The sequence below is a fragment of the Pygoscelis adeliae genome, unplaced genomic scaffold, assembly GCF_000699105.1.
Source record: "Pygoscelis adeliae isolate BGI_AS28 unplaced genomic scaffold, ASM69910v1 Scaffold308, whole genome shotgun sequence".
NCBI classification, from domain to species: Eukaryota; Metazoa; Chordata; class Aves; order Sphenisciformes; family Spheniscidae; genus Pygoscelis; species Pygoscelis adeliae.
In genome coordinates this window covers 1694187-1714758 of record NW_008825306.1, presented here as the reverse complement: position 1 = coordinate 1714758, position 20572 = coordinate 1694187, and the positions used below count along the sequence as shown (strand labels likewise).

Below are 20572 nucleotides of genomic sequence, written 5' to 3'. Positions count from 1 at the left end.
TAAAGGAAGGCTGCTTTTTTCTCCTTTTTTTCCTTCCTTTTTACTCCCCTCCCCCTGGTTGTGTCAAATCTTGTCCAAATACTTAGTAGAAATTGATAGTGTGTTCCCAGGTAACAAATTACATCTGTCTCTGAAAATGAGTCACTGTAATCATGACAAATTCATGAAATAAAGGGGAAATACATTGCTGCAGTCCTAGGGAACATGAGTCAATATGCTTTATGTAATTATTTAATAAAACATCTCTTCTAGTGCATTGAACCAGCCTAAGATACTGAAGCAGTTGTATTTATGCAGGAATAAACAAACTTCCAGTAAAAGCTGGTGACCAGAAGTATGCAATTATGCATTTCCAGAAATACTCATTGAACCAGTCTGCTTAAATTTTAATCAGACTTCTATGTATGAAACAGTCTTGATAAGAGGGAGTAGAAAAAAGAAGAAAGGATTTTTATGAAAGGCTATTCAGATCTTCTAGTGCCCCAAATGGCTTTGAATTTTTTTATTTAACTTCTTGTGCATGGGATTGAAAATCTGTCTAAAAGTTAACAATACAAAATCCTACATGCTGGCTTAATTCTGCTTTATGGGACCCATATTAGTATCAACACAGAAATACTACATTGATAACAATGCTGTCATAAAAGGAGTATGATGTGGGGATTAGACAGTGAGATATTTGAAATAGTTAAGTTTTGTGTAGTCCATGTAAGAAATGTCAGAGGACTGATTATTAGTGCATGAATTCTTGTATGAAAGTAAAGTCATAGGAAATGTGTTGTTACACTGAGAAATTGCAAATCACCAGGTACTTCCAGTATTTTTTGGCCTTCCTTATTTATCTTCCTGGTATGTCTGAGCTAAATACTGCAAACTGTGTTATATCTGAGACATGAGAGGACACGTGTTGCCCAGGATCATGAGGAAGTCAGGAACAGCCATAAGAGGTTCATGACTCCAGATGCTGGAGTGAATTCAATAGGTGTCTGGTTATGTTCCTCTCAACATTAGATTTGTGTAGTTTAATGGTCAGTGACTTCCACATTTATTTTCAGTCAGCCTAAAGTAGCATCAGGATGCTCAGGGATGGTCTGCTTGCACAGGGATGGACGTGCAATAAATAGCCTGTCATTTAGCACCTTTACAAACATATTTGTAGACCTATTCAAACCATCTGAAAGGGGAGTTCAGAGAGCAACCCACAAGATGTTAGTGGATGAAGACAAGAGTGCATATATCCATCCCTGAAAAGGGTCACTAACCTTTTCATGTTTCACAATCTTGCTTTTCAGGTGTTATCTGATGACCATCTATTTGTGATAGATCACCTCGTGCCTTTGGAAACTGCAGTTATGAATATTGTTGCTTTAATATTAAATTCTAATGGTCACTGTGCTTTATCCTTCTAGGGCATCAGTAGCCTCTTCAGTTCACTTAAAGTGGTCAGGCTACTTCGGCTGGGTCGTGTAGCTCGGAAGTTGGACCACTACATTGAATATGGAGCAGCAGTCTTGGTTCTGCTGGTGTGCGTGTTTGGTCTTGCAGCACACTGGTTGGCCTGCATTTGGTACAGCATAGGAGACTATGAAGTTATCGATGAGGATACAAACACGATCCGAACTGAGAGCTGGCTCTATCAGCTGGGGATGTCAATAGGAACACCTTACCGCTTTAACACATCAGGCTTTGGAAAATGGGAAGGCGGACCGAGCAAAGATTCGGTCTACATCTCCTCGTTGTATTTTACGATGACCAGCCTCACCAGTGTTGGATTTGGGAACATCGCTCCGACTACAGATGGGGAGAAGATCTTTGCTGTTGCTATGATGATGATTGGCTGTAAGTATTAGAGATTCTGTCTCTCACACACAATGCCAAGTAGCTGTGTGTCATGAATACTGATATCATAAGAACATCTGGAATTGTGTCAAATATTATTATGCAGCTTAAAATATTTTTGGTGGCAATGTAGTTATTACACACTTTCTTACTGGTTAGTTTTAAAATCACAATTGGGAGTATTGCTGTGGCTAGCAAAAATTCAGTCATTTTGGAAGCAATATTCTGTCAATATCCTTTCAATATTCTCTTGTAAGTAAACCATAAAACGTGTAAAGCCTGAAGTATTAAAAATTAATGCGCCAGAGTTAGCACAGGCAATCTTTGTGCCTCCATTTGGTATGTGGCAAAATCTTTGTACGTCTGAGAGCTGTATATATTGGACAAGTGGGCCGGTGAGTGGGAGGAGGTCCAAGAGCATCTCGTAAAGGAGAGAGAACAGTAGGTCTCTAGAGGCCATGAACTCTGCTGTGGGCTGAACATACAGTCAGATCCTAAAGCAACCGGGATGATACTGGCCTTGGGCACCTTTGGCTCACATTTCCTTGTCGCAAGGGATTCATATTGCCAAGCTGTCCAGCTTTTGGCCATGTTGTGTCACTTCAGTGCAGGATTTGCATTCCAAGTGCCTTGAGAACTACTTGGAGTTAAGAACCATATGGTCGCCACCGTTAAACTAGGTCATGTTTTTCTAGGTAAGGGTGAAATTTGAACCAAAATAAGGAAAAAAAAAAATTCTACTTTGTACATGGAAGAGCATATCATTATATGGAGAAAGAGAGAAGCTTCTGTATGGTAATATTACATCCTTGCTAAGCAGAAAATTAAAACCAAATATATAATGTAACTCAATTAGCGGCACGGTGCCTGTTGTGATAGAAACGTGAAGCTTTGATTCTGATGTGTGTGTCATTTTACAGCAACAATGAAATCACATACTGAGATTACGTGTGCAGTGTTAAGCAGGCTGAAGGTTAGTGAGAAGAAGTATAAAAACAAGCATTCTTGATCACGTAGGGATTGGGATATTTTAGCTATAAAAATTGTTAATTTTGTTCTTCTAGCTTTTTACGCTGCTAAGAGTCCCATCATCCTAATAAAACACCTGCATAGCAGAAGGGAAATTTGTGTGAAACTTGGAGACAATTATACGGTTTCCTCATGAGAAGATGCAGTAGACAATGTAGCAGTGTAGTACAAAACAGGCTTCCAAACGTATGTCCTGATGAAGGTACCTGTTTAATAGGAAATATCCTGACCTTTGGCTTATTGTTCGTTGGGTTATGCTCATGATACTAGCTAGACAAGAATAGCTAGTAATATTCAGTATTGTTATTTAGTATTATGAATACTGAATGAACATAACCTTCATAAAATGAAGAATGTGCATGGGGATACTTTGAAGTTGTACCTGCTCCAAACTCTTCATATGAAAATGTGGTGGAAAGAAAATGAAATCATGCAAGATCAATGTTGATAGATATCTGCTCTGAATTCTAAAATGAACTTTAATTTCAGCAAGTTGTAAAAAATAGTGTTCTGGCAATTTTAAATCTCATCAATGCAATCACATTTGAGGGAAACAATTTTGTTTGTATTTGGACTTCTAGAACCTTACATTTCTAACCCTGCAACTGACTGTGTATCTGAGCACCTTTATCCTGTGAACAACTACTTGAAAACCATTAGGACTATTCACAATATGCGTTTGTGGGAATGGCAACTAAGTAATCCAATCTTTGAGTTTACGTCTCTGGTTTTTGTAGGGTCTTGATTGCTTTTAACATGCTGAAGTTTTGAGCTATGGTCATTCCTCGGGATGGGAGGAACAAAACTGATTTGTTTAGTTTGCAGCTATTTAAAGCTTAATTGTTGACAGACATTCTTCCACCATAAAATTTTATGTTAAAATAACACTATTTTGCCTGTAGAATTAAGCTCTCAAACATCTCAGCTTGAACTAGGGCTATTTTATAAGAATTTTATCTGATCTGTTGGGAACCTGGAAGGTACATGGCAAATGTATGGGGGATAGATGTGGGGGAGGGAAAAGAAGTTTCCTGGCTAAAGCTTTTGTACATCACTCAGAAAAATACATATTTGTCCCATGCCAAGTAACATGTTTGTTATGAGCTGAGCTACTCATATCACAGCTGGTGGCTACATGTTCCTGTTATGGTCCTCATTTTGCAGATCACATAGATTTGCACATCGGATTGCTAGAGGCTGTGGATGTCCAAAGCATCAGAAATAAGCAATTTCAAATCAGTTCTGCTAATGTGTTACTGCCCACTAATAAAAGGAAAGGGTATGTGATTTCTCGTTTATACTTTGCCATTAACACTGCATTTTTTTTAGCACCTATCTCGTGATGCATCCTCAAAAGCTCCTGCTATCTTTCAGTAGCGCAGGGAATGCCATTTTCTTTCCATGAAGGATGCAGAGAGAACCTAATTGTTTGACTGTCTAAAACTCCAACTGAAGATAGGTGGGATTTGCTGAGTCCAACGTCAAACATCCCACTCCATTAACTTCTTCGCTGCTAGAGGATAAGTCTTTAAGAACTATGTGAATTTATCTTGGTTTTGAAGTGGCTAGGTATAGTCTTGGCAAAAATACATACCTGTATATTTAAATAGTCCAGTGAAATAAGTCAAGTCATTTTACAACCTTTTCTGTATGAAATGGAAACAACACTGTCACTTTTTCTTCGAGGATGTTATCGTTTTTGTTTAGTTGAGTAAGATAACATGTTAACAAGATTGGTTTTGAGATTCCAAAACTGCCACTATAGTGTCAGCAAAAAAAAAAGAGTATTTGAGGACAAATGTATAATAACCAGCATTAATATTTTAAAGTGATTCCAGGAAAAATTTACTTTAAATAGGGTGGAAATTTTTAATAGGAGGGTAATTTTTTCCCCTTGGGCCAGTTAACCTCCTGTGAATAAATAGTAAAACTTCCATTAGCCTGATGGGGACAGATTTAGATGAGCGGAAAGAAAATGATAACGTTTCCTTCTCTTTGTGCGTTTTATCCTCTGCTCTTTTTGAATAGCAACAAGCGCTGTGTCAAAAAACTAGTGGCTTGTTAAACAGGACTGTGGCCAGCTAAGCCCACGGTCACAATTTTATTAGCAAGATCGTCTTTGAAATGTTGATCTTCTCTTTATTTGCAAAAGAAACTGAATTTTCTTGAAATGGAGATGGTGGTCAACACGTGTGAAAATGTCTGCGACCCCCACCTGCCTTGCCCGGGCTGTGTGTGTAGCTACCCTGCAGAAAGTTAGGGTGCAGGTCCCACTTCAGTGCACGGTAAGCACTTGCCTCCCACTGGTGGCTGACCGAGAAACTACAACAGCGTGGTGCTTGCTCGTTCCTGGATCCAGCTTAGAGTCATAGCACTGCCTTTGCACCCTCCTGATTTTTGGTGTCAGTGGTCTTGACTTCAGTTTGCTACATGAGCTATGCCGCCATGGTTAGGTAGGGGCACTCAAGGACTGCTTCCCAGGAGCGCAGATGTTGGCATCAAGTGGAGGGAAAGGAAGAATTTACTTTTAAAAGTCTGAACTCTTCCTATTCAGTGAACTTAATAAATAAGTTACATATATACATGCATACATACATACGCACATAGCATATGTGTATACATACACAGAGAGAGTGCACATATATTATTATGCTTAAAAGAAGAAAAAGAGAGCATATGTTTTTTTCTCCGTGTTTGATATTCTAGAATTATTTTTAATAGAATGGATTTGATTGTGCAAAGTTCTTGTATCTTTGGGGAAGGCTGGACATGGTGTATGCTACCCTGAGGAGCATTGCCAGGTGGCGCAGTTTTGCAAGGCTTTCTGGTCCTTGTTTCTAGCAAACTTAGCTTTTAATTTTGTTTTGGTTTACTTGATTTACTGGCTATCTTGAATAGTTTCTGGGGAGGAAAGTCGTGAACAGCAGCAATACTTTTTTCTTTGATCTTGGAGTGTTGTCTGTTGAGCCTCTTTGTTTCAGGAGAGGCTCTGTGTAAACAAGTGATTTTAAGACATGCATTGCTGCCTTCTCCACTGGCAAACTGACTGAAAGGCTTGTGGTACAGTCAGCACTGGACTATGGTGACGTCCAAACAGGACGTTTGTGCAGAAAGGCTCAGAATATTACAGGTATTTGAAAGCATAAGCAGTTCATAACTAGTGTCCTTCCATGTGTGTTTAGTGTGCTTATGCACAGAGAGATGGAATTAATACTCTGTAATTATGTTCCATGTTCCGTAAGACAAAATTTGGTTTTCTCTGCTGCTCAGCCACTGATATATCCCCTTCTGCTCACTGCTTACTCCCTCTGTAAAGCTGATCCTGTGGCAGAAATACGTTTGTGTTACATTAACTCTGTAGACCCATTGACCACCAGTAATAGTACTTTGCTATAATGTCAGATAGCGGTTTAAAAAAGTAGGTAAGACCACTTCCATTTTCTTTTTTATTCAGGCTTTCATTATGGTAAATAATAAATCCAGGTAGCTTTTAATTAAAAATTTAGAGGTATGTTAGTGAAGCTATACTGGACCAGTGGGAATTTTGGCTGAGTTGAGTGCAAATGTTGGCCTAGTAAAAAGTTTAAGGTACGTGAGCTTGTAGAAGGAACGGTGTGTATGTCATGTTAGCAGTGAGTAGACACTGGGAAGGGGTGACTGAGGTGAATAAGCTGTGTGTGTGTATTGAGCCTGTGGGGCTGACTGGGTTGGTTGGTTCTACACTTGGGGCAAAGTATAAGAAAGTATGGCTTGGTCTCAGCGGCCCTGGTCTCTGCTTCGGGGCCACCTTCTGCAGGGAGAGGTTCTTGTTCTTCAAATGCAATGACTGCACGTGCTGTCCTACTGATCTCATTGTGGCTGCAGTTTTCAGGGAGAAAGTGTTTTACTGTTGGGTAGGTTCAACCCCTAATTGGATTTGTGAGGGACTGCAGCATACTCATCGTGTAGCCGTGGGGATGTATGGTCCACTGGTCAGCTCCACCAAGGAGGGACATGAGTAGGTGAAAAACGCTCATGATTCTTGACCTCAAATAATGCACATCTGTTTGGGAAGAACAAATCATTTTAAAATAGAGATGAAGTACCCAGTGGCTGCTTTTAAGGATTTCTGTTCTGTGGAGGCTTGATGCTTCTGATAAGATATGCAATTCATATTACTATGTAGCTGTTTTTCCTGAACATATGGTAAATTATAGTTTCGTCAAGCAAACTGTCTTCACATCTGTCAATGAACTGACCTGCATGGTTTTGCCTCACTTTATTTATTGAGTGTATGTGTATATATATAGAGAGAAGTACGAGTGTTACTACTGGAAGTAAAAGCAATTAACTCCTCAGCTTCATTTTAAATGAATCAAAACATATTTGCTTATCCCTTTTCACAGATGGCCACTAAATTGCTAATTAATAGGGAATATGTCTACAGACAGATCTTTCAGAGAGGCTGATGTTACATAAAACCAGGTTTAAAACCACTGTCTGGGTCTGTGGAAAGATATATTTTCCATTTTTAATACTTGGGGGAAAAAAAAGCTATTGCAATTTTTAGTTTCTTCCCTGTGGAGACATATGCTTCAAAATAACAGTTCTCGTATATTTTGTTCAGTGAAGCTGTCAGGTTGGGTTGCGTATTGCTTATTTTTCCTAAGCAATAGCAGAAACCCGAGGACTTCCATTTGCAGTTTTCATTTCTGGGCACTGTGTCAGCAATCCCCTTGCTGTGCAGGTGGAGTAGGGATGAACAGTTCTAAAAATGCATTGCATTTTCCACTTTTAACATACCATAATACTGATGGATGCTTGCCTATCTGGCTTTTGAGCAACTGAGCAAACTCTATTGTTTCAGGAGCCTTTTGTTAGTCTTCTCAGTTGCACTGAAAGATCCCAAGCTTTTGGTGCCTGTTTATGCTAAATTCTCCTTGTTAGGTAGGAACTCCCTGGAACTACAGGGCTTGACTCATCCGAAGTATGAAGTTCACTGAGGAAAAGTCACATCTTTGAATGCCAAGCCAAATCATAAATTCCCCTGTGAACGCTATAATTAGACCAGATAGTGAGAGGGATCATGGAAAAAGAACAAAAGTAGGAGTTAAAAGGTCAGACTCGAGGACACGCATGCTCACATACTGTAATAAATTTTCAGCCACTGAGTTCATTAATCAAAACAGACCAGAGACCAAAACCACTCATCTTCATTGATCTTGTGCAACACGAGCATCATGCAGTCCTGCAGCACTTCAGCTGTTGTCTCTGATTAAGGTAGACACCGATCCCAGGAGCGTGGAGTAGCTCTCTCAGCTTTGTTCAGCTTTGTCTGTGAAGAGCTTCTTTCTCATTAGACATAAAAACAGGAATGAGGATAACATTAAGTACATTTGAAAACACAATTAGGTAGTTTTATTTACATCACTTGCTGAAAGGAACAGAAATCTGCCCTAGTAATGTGAACATCTCCCTGAACTATGAGAAAATCTTGGTGGCTGGTATCATGACACATGGGTCAGTGTTGCTCCTTCACAGCCTCACAAAGGAGTAGAGTGGTTCAGAGACCCCCAGCAGGGTAGGAAGTGTTCAGAGGCTCTTGTGAACAACGATAGCCACGAACTGATGAAAACTAGACTGTTGTTATCAAAATACCTGAACAAGACACAGATGCATTGCAGCATCATGTTTGATGATGGTCCTGAGGCATGATTTCCCCCTCATAAGGCAGTTCATCAGTTGTTAGAGCAAACAGATGTGGCCATGCTGTGTGGGTACTTGCCAAACACATATCTAACAGTAAGCATGTGTACCCCTAGTACTCCTTTTAGGGGATGGGGGGCAGGGGCATGTTGAAATTGGTTTTGTTGGAAGTTGGTGGCCTGAAACTTCCAGGGCCAGCCATGTGCCAAGAGCCAGCTGGGTTTGCTGAGGATATCACTCAGGGGCTGAGCACAAAGGCCTATGAGACTTCAAACCCAAAGCAACTTTTTCTGTATTCATGGTTATTGCAGGTGCGATGTTTTGATATGGGGACATGCTGGGAAAGGAAAAAGAAACCTTGCTTTGCAAGAGTGATCTCTTGGGTACGTGCTCTTTGTCACTAACCCTGGCAAGATGACAAAAATCTCTTAGATGCCACAGACTTCATTAGCCACTGAGGTTGCAGTTGGTATGCTGTCCATATGGCTAATAGTTTTGCATTGCTTTTCATTCTCATTTATCTTAGCCACCAGCAACACTACTCAAGCCAGTAATTCCTAATTTAAAGGCCTGGATTTATTTTTTTTAAATTTTTATTTCTTTTTAGTAAGTAGGGACAGTCTTTCCAGATCTATTCCCTCACCCCTCTCTGCTGTGCTTTATTACTTCTTGTTTGAAGCTAGTCATGATATTTGAAGAGCTGGTGTGTTATTGCTATAATTTTTAAGCAACAGTTTGGGATTTCAGAGTTGTATTTTGCTTGGATGCTTTCTCCATTGGAATGAACCACCAGAAGTGTCATGCTACACTTTTTCTCAGCTACTTTCTCAGCTCAGTAGTTTCTCAGCTACACCAAGTTTCAGCAAAGAGGTAGGGCCAGCAGAAAAGCCAGATAGAGTTTCTCTGACAGTTAGGAGGAGGGTTTGGCCATTAGGGCAGGATTTGGTCTGTTTATCTCTAAATGTGAATATACCTCAATTCTTCTTGTTAAGAGTAAAGAATGAGTAAAAAAAAGAGTAAAAATCAAAACAAAAAAAACCTCACCAACAACAACCACCCCCACCAAAACCAAAACACCAAAGTCATTGTGATTTAAAAAAAAAAGGATAGACAGCATTGTTTTAGGCTTTTTGGCTCTATAAACAATCCTTCAGACAGTTGAGTCCTAAGGGATACAGTTTTCAGTGAGGCGCATTGGTATCTCTCATCAGTAAGCACAGGACTGCACCAGGTCATGGTGGCATTTTCAGACCCACCGATGAGCCGGAGCGTCTGGCCCGTACAGAGTTACATCACTGATATTCAGTCCAGGCAGGGCATGCTGGAGGGATGCGGTCAGTGCTGACAGACTTCACAACATAGCAAGCTCCAAACCCTGAACTGTAGCTCTTAAAATTTGCCTCCTCTTTGGATAAGGACATCCAAGGCCTGCAGATTTTTTAAGGATTGCTTCTACTGAAACATAAAACACTGGTGTCAAAGCCAGCAAAAGGGCAGGCTTTAGGTGACACGTATGTAAATGGCGAACTCCTACAAAAATCATCATCTCCAGGCTAAGATGGACTGGAAGGTTTTTTCAGGTTCATAACACTAGTGCTAATGCTGTAATAAATCTGTCTGAGCTAACAACCATGGCTATATGAGGAGTGCCCCATTCATATGGGGTTAGTCATCTCCTCACCACAACACACTTCAAAGTAATATTTATAGAAGAAATAAAATGGTTTTTGGGATTACGTTAATGTGGTAGTACTTTGTTTCCTGGCCTGCTTTGGGGAAACATAAACTAAGTCTGTGTGAGTTGTTATTTCTTACTATGCAAAAGTGAGTAAGCAATATTCTTTTTCTTGTTATTTAAAGTGTATATGACCAGATTAAAGCTAGATGAAATTATTGCTATTAAATTTCCCGCAAAATGCAATTTGCAGATGGCAAGGGTAAATTGCCCATGTACTTTTGGTTGTGGGGGAAAAAAGAAGATAAAAATTCCAGAGCTATATCACATATATATGCCTGATGAATCGCCCCATGATGTGTCATCTTGCCTTAATGACTTTAAAAATTTCAGGCTGTACTTCAGCCTAATGGATCTAGGGAATGGCCCTACCTCAGAACATACTAGAACTTAATTGCTAGAACAGTGCCAGGAAATTTTACTCCAAATCGCTGTTGGTATCATACAAATCCAATCAGGATAATTTTTGAAGTGAGATTTTTGTGAAAATTTTTAATTCTCAAGGTTCTTACAATCCGTTGTCTCCTGCAGAGCTTAACCTTGCTCTCCAAGACACTGGACAACTTTTGAAAGGACTGTAAATGCAAATGGAGAAAAAACAGTTCTGTTTGACAGGAGAGAAGATGAGAGCTGTAAAGTGTTAATGGTTTGGGTTTTTTGGGCATGTTGGGGAGAGCTCACAACACAGTAATGTTATAAATATTTGCCTTTTTTCTCTTTGTTGCACAGTGATTCTAAATTTTTACCTTGAATTATTTAATAGCAATGAGGAGGATAAGGAAAATAAATAGGTATCCCAGCTGTGGGTGTCTCTCTTTTTCATCTGACGTCTTTCATATGACACGCTTATTAGTGCAGAATTTTGCTTTCTTTAGGCCATTTCTAACATTTCTTCCTATAAGTAGATTTAAAACACTGAATTTGCTGGCTCTTTCAAACTTTCATTAGCATGTGCAACCAACTCGTTTTGAATTCTGAAGGAACATCATTAACTCAAGTTAATGTTTGAGAGGGAAGTGCCTGATGCATCCAGAACATGGACTGAAAGGGCAGAGGAGCGTAAAAGGAAAAAGGAATATTTCAGACAGGTGAATCAGGGGGTAATATACGAGTGTTTTGTTCCCTGTGAAAAAAACCTTCAAGAATCTGCAAGAGGCATTGTGTTTTGATATGCAGTACAGCAATCCTGGGGGTTCTGTTTATAATTTTATTCTTAAATTACTGAGGCACACAAGTATAATCTAGAAGAGCATGATTTGTCTTGTTGGAATTTTATCCTGGATTCCCACCTGTGAAATTGGCTAAATACCTACAGCGCACAAGAAGTGTGACAGATTTTTCTTTCTCTTTGCGGTCCTGGGAGGCCTTTCCCTAAGCAGCAACTCTATGTGAAGGATAGAAATCTTGGACAAGGATTTGGTTTTACGTGAGAATAATCTGTATTTCAAAGTCCATTTCGGTCTAAGAAAAATCCAGCTAGATAGGCGTGGGAAAAAATAGCAAAACAGCACGTCCAGTCATATGACACATCGTGCCACTCATCATCTAATATGTGGAATATGACAGACGATCTGAAGCATCTTCTAAGCACCTTTGACTTCTGCATCAGCTTCAAAAAGGATATAGTTACTTTACTCTGTAATTGCTGCCGGACTCAGACAGACAGGTTACAAAATCTTGGGGTAGAAACAGCTTACCTAGCTGTAATATGTAAGTGGTTTACGGATCACGAGGTGTCTCTAACCACTCAGATGAGATTTCTCATAACATATTGAGAATGAATAAGGATTAGTTATGCTTGCCAGATCAGTGAGTTTTAATGCATTTGGCTGATTTTATATTTTGAAGAAAGATCTGTCAGTTTATAAAAATGGTAAGTAATGGTCTAGAGGATGTAGATGTTGCTGTGGGTCATATGTGGTTTATTTCTTGGAGCTGAGAGCTTTGAAATATTCTAGATCTGAACTTGAGTTGCTATCTGAAGACATATCCTATCATAAGCAGCAGCAGACTGATGGAAGAAATTCTGATCTCCTGAGAAAATATGGAATATATGTGAAAATGTCAGTATCTTTTATCCACAGTACAGCAACTCTTGCTGCAAGTGGTGTGAAAAATGTGGAAGGAGACAAGTAACTTATTAATAGGCCCTCTTGCCTGGAAGGAAAGTAGAAAATTTATTCTTCTAACCAAAGGGTTTTGACAGCTAGTAGGGTCTAAAATCCTAAGTGCCTTATGGTAAAGAATGAAATAGTTGAGGTATTAAAGCCTGACTGTTCTTACTCACATCAACATGAATTGGGAATGCTTTTTTTTCCTTCTCCTTTGAAATCAAACCAGTAACTGTACCAGGTGGCATGGAAGTACATTCTTCTGGTCAGCTAATAGGCAAACCTTGCTCTCCGCTGGCCACCATCTCAAAAGCAAAAATGGTTTGCTTGATAAGTGCAGGTGAGTAGGATGATTCATGGTCATGGTTCGGTAGTTCTTCAATGTTAATGGAAAGGTCCTGAGGGATTTTCACTACAAAATAAGAGGGAGCTGGAGACTGGTAACGTCTTCCAAGTGTTCAGAGGCCAAATTGAAGGAGAGAAAATTGGACTTAAGAAAAAGAATGAATTTCTGTCTTTGAAATTGAACTTGAAGGAGGTTTTTTTGTGAGTTATTTTCTGGTAGAATTAAGATTACTACAAAAGCATGGAAAATAATGCCAGGATTTTTGGATCATCCTGGTCCACGAAGACCTTAAATAGGCTCAGAGTTCATTAAGTGAATTCTGAAAACCATAAACTTATTTATTAGAGTTGTATCACTTACCGACACACTGTGCTTTTAGTACAATTTTTGTAAAATATGAAGTAACACACTTGTTCCAATTTTGAACCAACCCTATCTTAATTTTCCTTTTTCAAAATCTTTCACCCCTTTCATACCCAGAGGGAAAATGAGTGGAATTCTGCCTCCTAATGGTCAGGTCTGCTGTGGCACTTTGTGTGTGTGGTCCTGGACAGAGTGCGTCCTTTTGCATCAAATACACAGGTTTGGCAATGATTTTGTGTTGTTGGAGATAACCCAGTATCCACTGAGAATAGTTCATAGAAGTGCACCTTAAATCTGATGTGTCTCCTATTTCCAGTTCTCTTTCCTATAATGGACCACCAGTTCCTTTCTCCTACTTTTCTCTCACTTCCCTGCATAAACCTTCATTTCTGGGCCTGTCACTGCTCTGAGGCTTGCCATCCCACACTAGCAGCTTCATCCTGGTTTTTGGTGGGTTTTTTTTTTGTTTTTTTTTTTTTTTTTTCCCCCAAAAAATTTCATAAGAAAGAAGGAACTGGAAAAGATACTCAACTTGCCTTGTTCTGCCCCTTTGCTTTTAGAGAGGGAAGTTATTATAAGCTGTAATTCCTTGAACTTCTTATTTCTTAACCATTTGTTGGACTTTAAGCTTCTCATTCAGTTTGGTGCATTTAAATGCAGAGGGAGGGGAAAGAAAGGTAATTTCGTGTATTGTAAAGATGCAAATAGGCTTTGATTTCTTGATTAACTTTTAATCGCCTTTTATTTTGAATGGTTTTGATTCCACTTGTTCTTTCTTCATAAAAGCCTTTCTTCACATGAATGGGAAAATTATAAAGTAAATTTTATCAGGAACTAAGTATGCCAAAATTAAAATTTCCAGGAACTGGCTTTCTCACACTCCCTGCAAATAAGTTGACTGCAGGTTAATAATGAGGTAACATCAACAGAATGTGGGAGGGGAAAATGAGCATTTTTCTGGAAGGGAGCCTTATTCCACATAAAGTTAGCAACCTCCTGTGAAAATCATAGAGGAATTACCAAATAGGCACATCACTTGGAGCAAACCACTGTGTCATGTAGGTGCCGCACTGACTGTGGGCAACTAAAAGGTGGAGAAGACCTAGCTGTGTGCCACCTTTGGCTTATTATGCTGTTCTGATCTGCTCAGGCAGAGAAAATAATGTCTAATACTGCTTTGAACCTTCATGTAAATAATAAACTTAAGTGAAAGGAAGCTGTGCGAGAAGCTGTCTGGAAGAGGCATTGGGATCTAGTTGCTAGTGCCCTGTAGTGTGACACAGGGGAGCCGAGTCCTGTACCTGAGGTGTTAACCTGTGGTGTTACCTCCCATAACCTATTTTCCCTTCTTTGTCCTTCTTATGTATTTAGACTATATGCAGGGAAGCGGGGAGGGACCTGCCTCTCAAAAGACCATCAATCTGAACTTGAGCTTGAAATTCTGTTAAAATGCAGATAGGTGTTATTAGAGATACCAACTACAATGGCATTTGTGTTGGTCTACCCACTAATCATGACCCATAAGTTCTCAACTGGCTCCTGAACCATCCCCAGGCAGAGCTCCATGCATCCAGCTGCTCTCTCAAATAAAGGGCAAGTCCCCCTCCTCGCTCTCCCAGCCTGCCCTTCCTGAAGAGCCTGTATCCATCCATCGCAGGGCTTCAGTTGCGTGAACCATTCCACCGTGTCTCCATGATCCCAATGAGGTCATCTCCCTGTAACTGTACATAGTCTTTCTAGCTCCTCCTGTTTGTTCGCCATGCTGCCTGCATTGGTGTAGGTGTTTCTGAGAGGCACGTGAGCATGCTGAGTCCCCAGTACAGGCTGTGAATGGCACAGAGGAGCTTTCTGGCAAAAACAGGAAAAGGGGAGAGGCAGGTGGGTCAGATTTTTTGTTTTTCTCTCGCTGGTGTAAGAGAAGACAGCACGCTCCTTGTGAAAACTACAATAGACAAATCAATAAAGCTTCTCCACTTGTGTTCAGAAGTACGGGAACAGCAGTACCTGCGAGGCAGAGATCTGTATGACACTGCCAAGCATCTCCTGGGGTACGACTTGAAGCTGCCAAGTGGATGGATGCTCCTGTTTTCCAGTGATGGCATCAGAAGGTTGTCCTTTCAAGACAGTACAGCTGACCATCTGCTTTTTGGGCTCCTGTTGGTCTGTTAGTAAATGCACTGACAGGTGTGAGATGGAAGCTTGTAGCTACTGAGTTTCCCTTGCTTCTTTTGCTTTCATGCTGGGGTGTGTGTGGGTGGACAAAAGGAGGAGCAGGCCTTGAGGCAGAGAAATAGAACCTGAAGTTGAAATTAAGGTTTCTTCTTTTTCCTTTTCAAACTCTTAAACTTGTTTTTTGACTGCTTCCTAAAAAACAGAATCTTACATGGTGCACGTTTAAGATGGTTGTTTCCTTGTACTAGTTACAGACCTGTAGTCCAATAGATGAACAGTATTTCTTTCTTCAGTCTTCATGGCTGGAAGAGCATGGTTTGAAGCATGGTGCTTGGAAGCAGACAAAGGCTTGAAAAGGGAATTTGAGATATTTATGTGAGGAAGAGTGCATGCTGGGGCATGAGATAAGTATGGCCAGTTGACTGTACTGATTTTATCAGGTTTGATTATTGTACTGTACAAAGTGTATGAGATTCTGATTGTGATTATGCCAATATAAAAGATATCTCCCTTCATGAGGGTGTAGTTCAAATCCAGGATGGAGTTCTCTTTTTTATTCGTATGCAGACTTCAGTAATACAGATGACTGGAGGGAAGACTAGTGGTTTATGGGACCATTGTGTTGCATCTTTGGGCAGCCAGACGTAAAGAAAACTCTCCCAGCCATTACCGGTTTAGGTTAAAGTGGAGAATATGATGCATCAGGCAACTATAGCAGAAAGGTATGAATGGTTCAGTACATGGAGTACTGATACGATCGCAAGGGTCCACAGCACAGTGAAATGCGCAGTTCAATAGTTCAGTGGCCAGTGAAATACTGGGATGGATAAGAGATTCAGAAAAGCAGGGAAGAAAAGGGAGCCTGAGTGCAGCCACACTTCTCAAGCTGTTTGCCTTCAGCTGGGAAGGACAGCAGTCTGCTATGAAGCTTGTCCTCTCCTGATGCATTGCGGGAGTATCTGTGGTAGAATTGGTCAGGAACAGAAGTAACTTTCTAGCCTTGCACAGTCTGCACAAACATGCATAAATCAGTGTTGATGACATAAATACTGTCCTCATAGTAGTTACACATTTTCCTTCCTACAGCTGTTCTGTAAGCCACATCATGGCTGTGATCTCTCTTCAGCAGAGATTTATTATGAGATAGCATCAGAAGTGGAGAGCAGTGGTGAAGGAATCTGGGAAAGCATCTGGCAGCTGCACATGAATGAGAAATGCTGTTTCCTGTAAGCTTTTGATGTTGGGTATTGCCAGATATCCCATATAATATGCAAACGTCGTGTACTGACTAGGTAGGGCTTGGGAGGGGTTGGAGCAGGGGCAGGGGTTTGTAGGCCCAGGCTTTAAAGTAATACTGCCGATAGCTGAAGAGTTCGATGAATCTCAGATAAATGGGCAGTGAAAGAAGCTGCTTCCCAGAAGGCGGCAGTATGGGTGGAGAAAAAGAAAGAACTTAAATCTGAGACTGCTGTGTTTGTGTGTGTATGTGTGCTGCTAGCATTGCTTTCCTCCTGTAATTGTTGTCTCTAACCTTATAGTGCCAGAGAGTACTGCTTTATACTTTTAAGAGGAAAGTATCTGGTTTTGTACCGTTTTGTATGCAGCGATGCACAAAATGATTGATACGCACTAATGTTTGCCTGAGGCTGCACAGCCAAATTCCCCATTGCTTGCTAACGGGAAAGTTTTGTCCTTCAACAGCTACATAGTAGTACTTATGTTTTAACGGCTTTGGAGGAGCTTGCCATCAGTCACTGGTTGCCTGGTAGACCAATTGCATTCCTGTAAAGCAGGGCTACTTTCCCAAATGACCTGCTGTTTGAAATGCAGGTCATTTTAAATCAAATATACATGGAATGGTTTGGGTTGGGTGTAGGTTGGAAGGAAACTCCAGGTTGCTCAAAGCCCCATCCAGCCTGGCCTTGAACACTTCCAGGGATGGGGCAGCCACAACTTCTCTGGGCAACCTGTTCCAGTGCCTCACCACCCTCATAGTGAAGAATTTCTTCCTTGTATCTAACCTAATTCTACCCTCTGTTCAGTTTAAAGCCATTACCCCTTGTCCTATCACTACATGCCCTTGTAAAAAGTCCCTCTCCAGATTGCCTGTAGGCCTCCTTCAGGTACTGGAAAGCTGCTATAAGGTCTTCCCAGAGCCTTCTCTTCTCCAGGCTGAACAACCCCAACTCTCTCACGCTGTCTTCATAGGAGAGGTGCTCCAGCCCTCTGATCATCTTCATGGCCTTCCTCTGGACTTGCTCCAACAGGTTCGTGTCCTTCTTATGTTGGGGGTCCCAGAGCTAGACGCAGTACTCCAGGTGGGGTCTCACCAGAGCGGAGTAGAGGGGCAGAATCACCTCCTTTGACCTGCTGGTCACACTTCTTTTGATACAGCCCAGGATATGGTTGGCTTTCTGGGCTGCAAGCGCACATTGCCAGGTCATGTTGAGCTTCTCATCAACCAACACCCCCACGTCCTTCTCCTCAGGGCTGCTCTCATCCCATTCTCTGCCCAGCCTGTATTTGTGCTTGGGATTGCCCCGATCCAGGTGCAGGGTTGCTACAGGATTGCTTGCTTCTCACAGTTCAACAGGCTGTAGATTTAATCTAAAGTGAAAAAAGAGCACTTGCTGTAATTATGGCTGAAAACCAGCAAGTTTCCTCCAGAGTATCTGCTGAGCTTCATCTAGGGTGGGTATGGAAAGCAAGCTGCTCTTCTGTGCCCCAGTTCTCAATGATCAGGTCCTCTAGGAGAGAGAGGGCAGCATATAAATGTGCCAACTGAAGGAAATAATCAACACACAATCCACAAAACCTGTTTACCCTAAGGATCAGATTTTACTTTCGCACAGATTTCTCCTCCGCTGACTCCAGTGGTGCTGTTCCTGAAGTGTTCTGGGAGGAGTTTTAAAGGTTCTGGCCCCGCAGGAGCTGCCAGAGTTTTGATAGCTTTTGCAGTAAAGGAAGGCAAAACCTCTTTCATTGAAGGGTTGGATTTCTTCTGAGGTTGACTCAGAATCTCTGCTTGTAAATGCACTTACTCTTCTTCATATAATGTTACTGGGGCAGATATTCAAATTATGTCAATTTTGAATGTTCAAACAAAAAATTGCCTGTTGACAGAATTGGAGGCTACTTCGTGTGCTGTCACATAATTTTTCTGTTAACCCTTGGCAAGTTATTTTGACCAATATTTTCATGAGTGCTTGATAATTTGTGTTCTAACTTCTGATCTTCCCCACTTGGTACACGGCAAACCTGACTTTATCTTGCTAAGCCCCTGACACAAAATACAGCTATGAGTGCTTAGTATCTATGAAAAAAACAATGAACCAGGTCTAAAGAATTATAAGTATCTATTACTGATGACCCACCAGACAGCCCTGACCTTGCAATACAGGGAATGGGTGTGAGAATGTATGATTTTTCAGGTTAATGATGTACATACTTAGATGTCAATGGCACCTAAGCAGGATGTTTAATAGAGAAAATCTGGATGGGATTGTAAAGTTAAAATGTGAATGAAAAACTTTAATAGAGAAGGCTAGTAGCATAGACTAATTCTGCCAGGTTAAAACCCCCTAGTTATTTGTGGAAACAACTGCACTTTCAATGCTGGTATTAATTCTTCTGGTCCTGTCAGGAAGGAGCTGCAACTTGCAGATATGCAGTCTCTCTAGTGAGAGAGATGACTGCACCTTCCCAGTATCAGCTGATAAGCTTAGCGCTGATATCTGTGCAACAGCAAAACCATACTGTGCTTCTATATTCCTTATGTGGTCTCTATGCTGTTCCTCTATTTTATCATTGTGTAGTGAATACACTGGGTATGCTGTAATTCAGACTGTGGACTTTAAAAATTACAATCAGACAAGTAAACAGAGCATAACAACTATGATCATCAATTCAAAACAGCTTGATTGGACCAGTGTCTTCCCATTAGAAAGGGAAAAAAATTCAACCCCAAAACAAAGAGCTTTTTTACTGATGGCTATGTGCCTTCCACAGGCTGATGATGTGTTTTATGTTATTGCTTGTGTTCTGAGTCCTTCCTACCATTTCTGATTTTACTGCTATTATCTGTCTGCTGCCATCATGGTAGTATTAGAAACAAAATGTAGCAACATCTATAATTAGGGCTGTCTACACATTTGTTTTTCTTTCTATTTTCCATTTGACTCATGTTCCTAACTTTCTAAATCTTTCAATTTCCAAGTTGAGATAATCAAGGTCAGCCATTTCTGAGAGTAAGGGTGTTGTTTGTCCATTTAACAAAGCAAGATTTTGATCTTCAGAGCAGATATCTAAGAACAGCAGGGCTGGAAATTGAAATTTGGCAGCAAGAGAATACTCATAGAGGAGAATTCTTAAAAAAACCTGAGCCTTCTTTCAAGAAAGATGCCAACAATGTAAGGACCTTTAGTAGTGACCCATTGGAAAATGCTGGCCTTGAAAGATACACAAGATCAGGCAATTACTGAGCTAGCCATATACGTAGTTTAATGTCAGTGGAAGTGCTGAATAGACATAAAAATTATATGTATTGCCTTCTCGGGATGAATCACAACAGAATGAATCATGGAAGTGACAGGGAGATACCTGACTTTAGTGTGACTCAGGAAAAGATGGGCATGTTTAGCTCCTGAAACCCACTGCCCTGAGGACAAGGTAAGACATATCATAGAGTCATAGAATCATAGAATAGTTTGTGTCAGAAGGGACCTCTGAAGTTCATCTAGTCCAACCCCCCTGCTGTGAGCAGGGACATCTTCAACTAGATCAGGTTGCTCAGAGCCCCGTCCAGCCTGACCTTGAATGTTTCCAGGGATGGGGCATCCACCACCTCTCTGGGCAACCTGTGCCAGTGCTTCACCACCCTCATTGTGAAAAATTTCTTCCTTATATCTAGTCTAAATCTACCCCCCCTTTAGTTTAAAGGGGGCAGGCCCTACTAAAAAGTCTGTCCCCTTTAAAGCCATTCCCCCTTGTCCTGTCGCAACAGGCCCTGCTAAAAAGTTTGCCGCCATCTTTTTTATAAGCCCCCTTTAAGTACTGATAGGCTGCAATAAGGTCTCCCCGAAGCCTTCTCTTCTCTAGGCTGAACAACCCCAACTCTCTCAGCCTTTCTTCATAGGACATGTGTTCCATCCCCCTGATCATTTTTGTGGCCCTCTTCTGGACCCGCTCCAGCAAGTCCGTGTCTTTCTTATGCTGAGGGCGAGCTGGACGCAGTACTCCAGGTGGGGTCTCACCAGAGCAGAGCAGAGGGGCAGAATCACCTCCCTTGACCTG

The 20572-nt window shown here is 40.9% G+C and overlaps 1 protein-coding gene across 1 annotated transcript in view; it reads left to right on the top strand.

The window, feature by feature from the left end:
• Positions 1-20572, top strand: part of KCNH1 (potassium voltage-gated channel, subfamily H (eag-related), member 1) — a 180965-nt gene that overhangs the window by 41652 nt on the left and 118741 nt on the right. The window contains exon 6 of the mRNA XM_009330208.1: positions 1410-1839. Within this exon, the coding sequence (XP_009328483.1) occupies positions 1410-1839 (430 nt within the window). The remainder of the gene's footprint in view (positions 1-1409; positions 1840-20572) is intronic.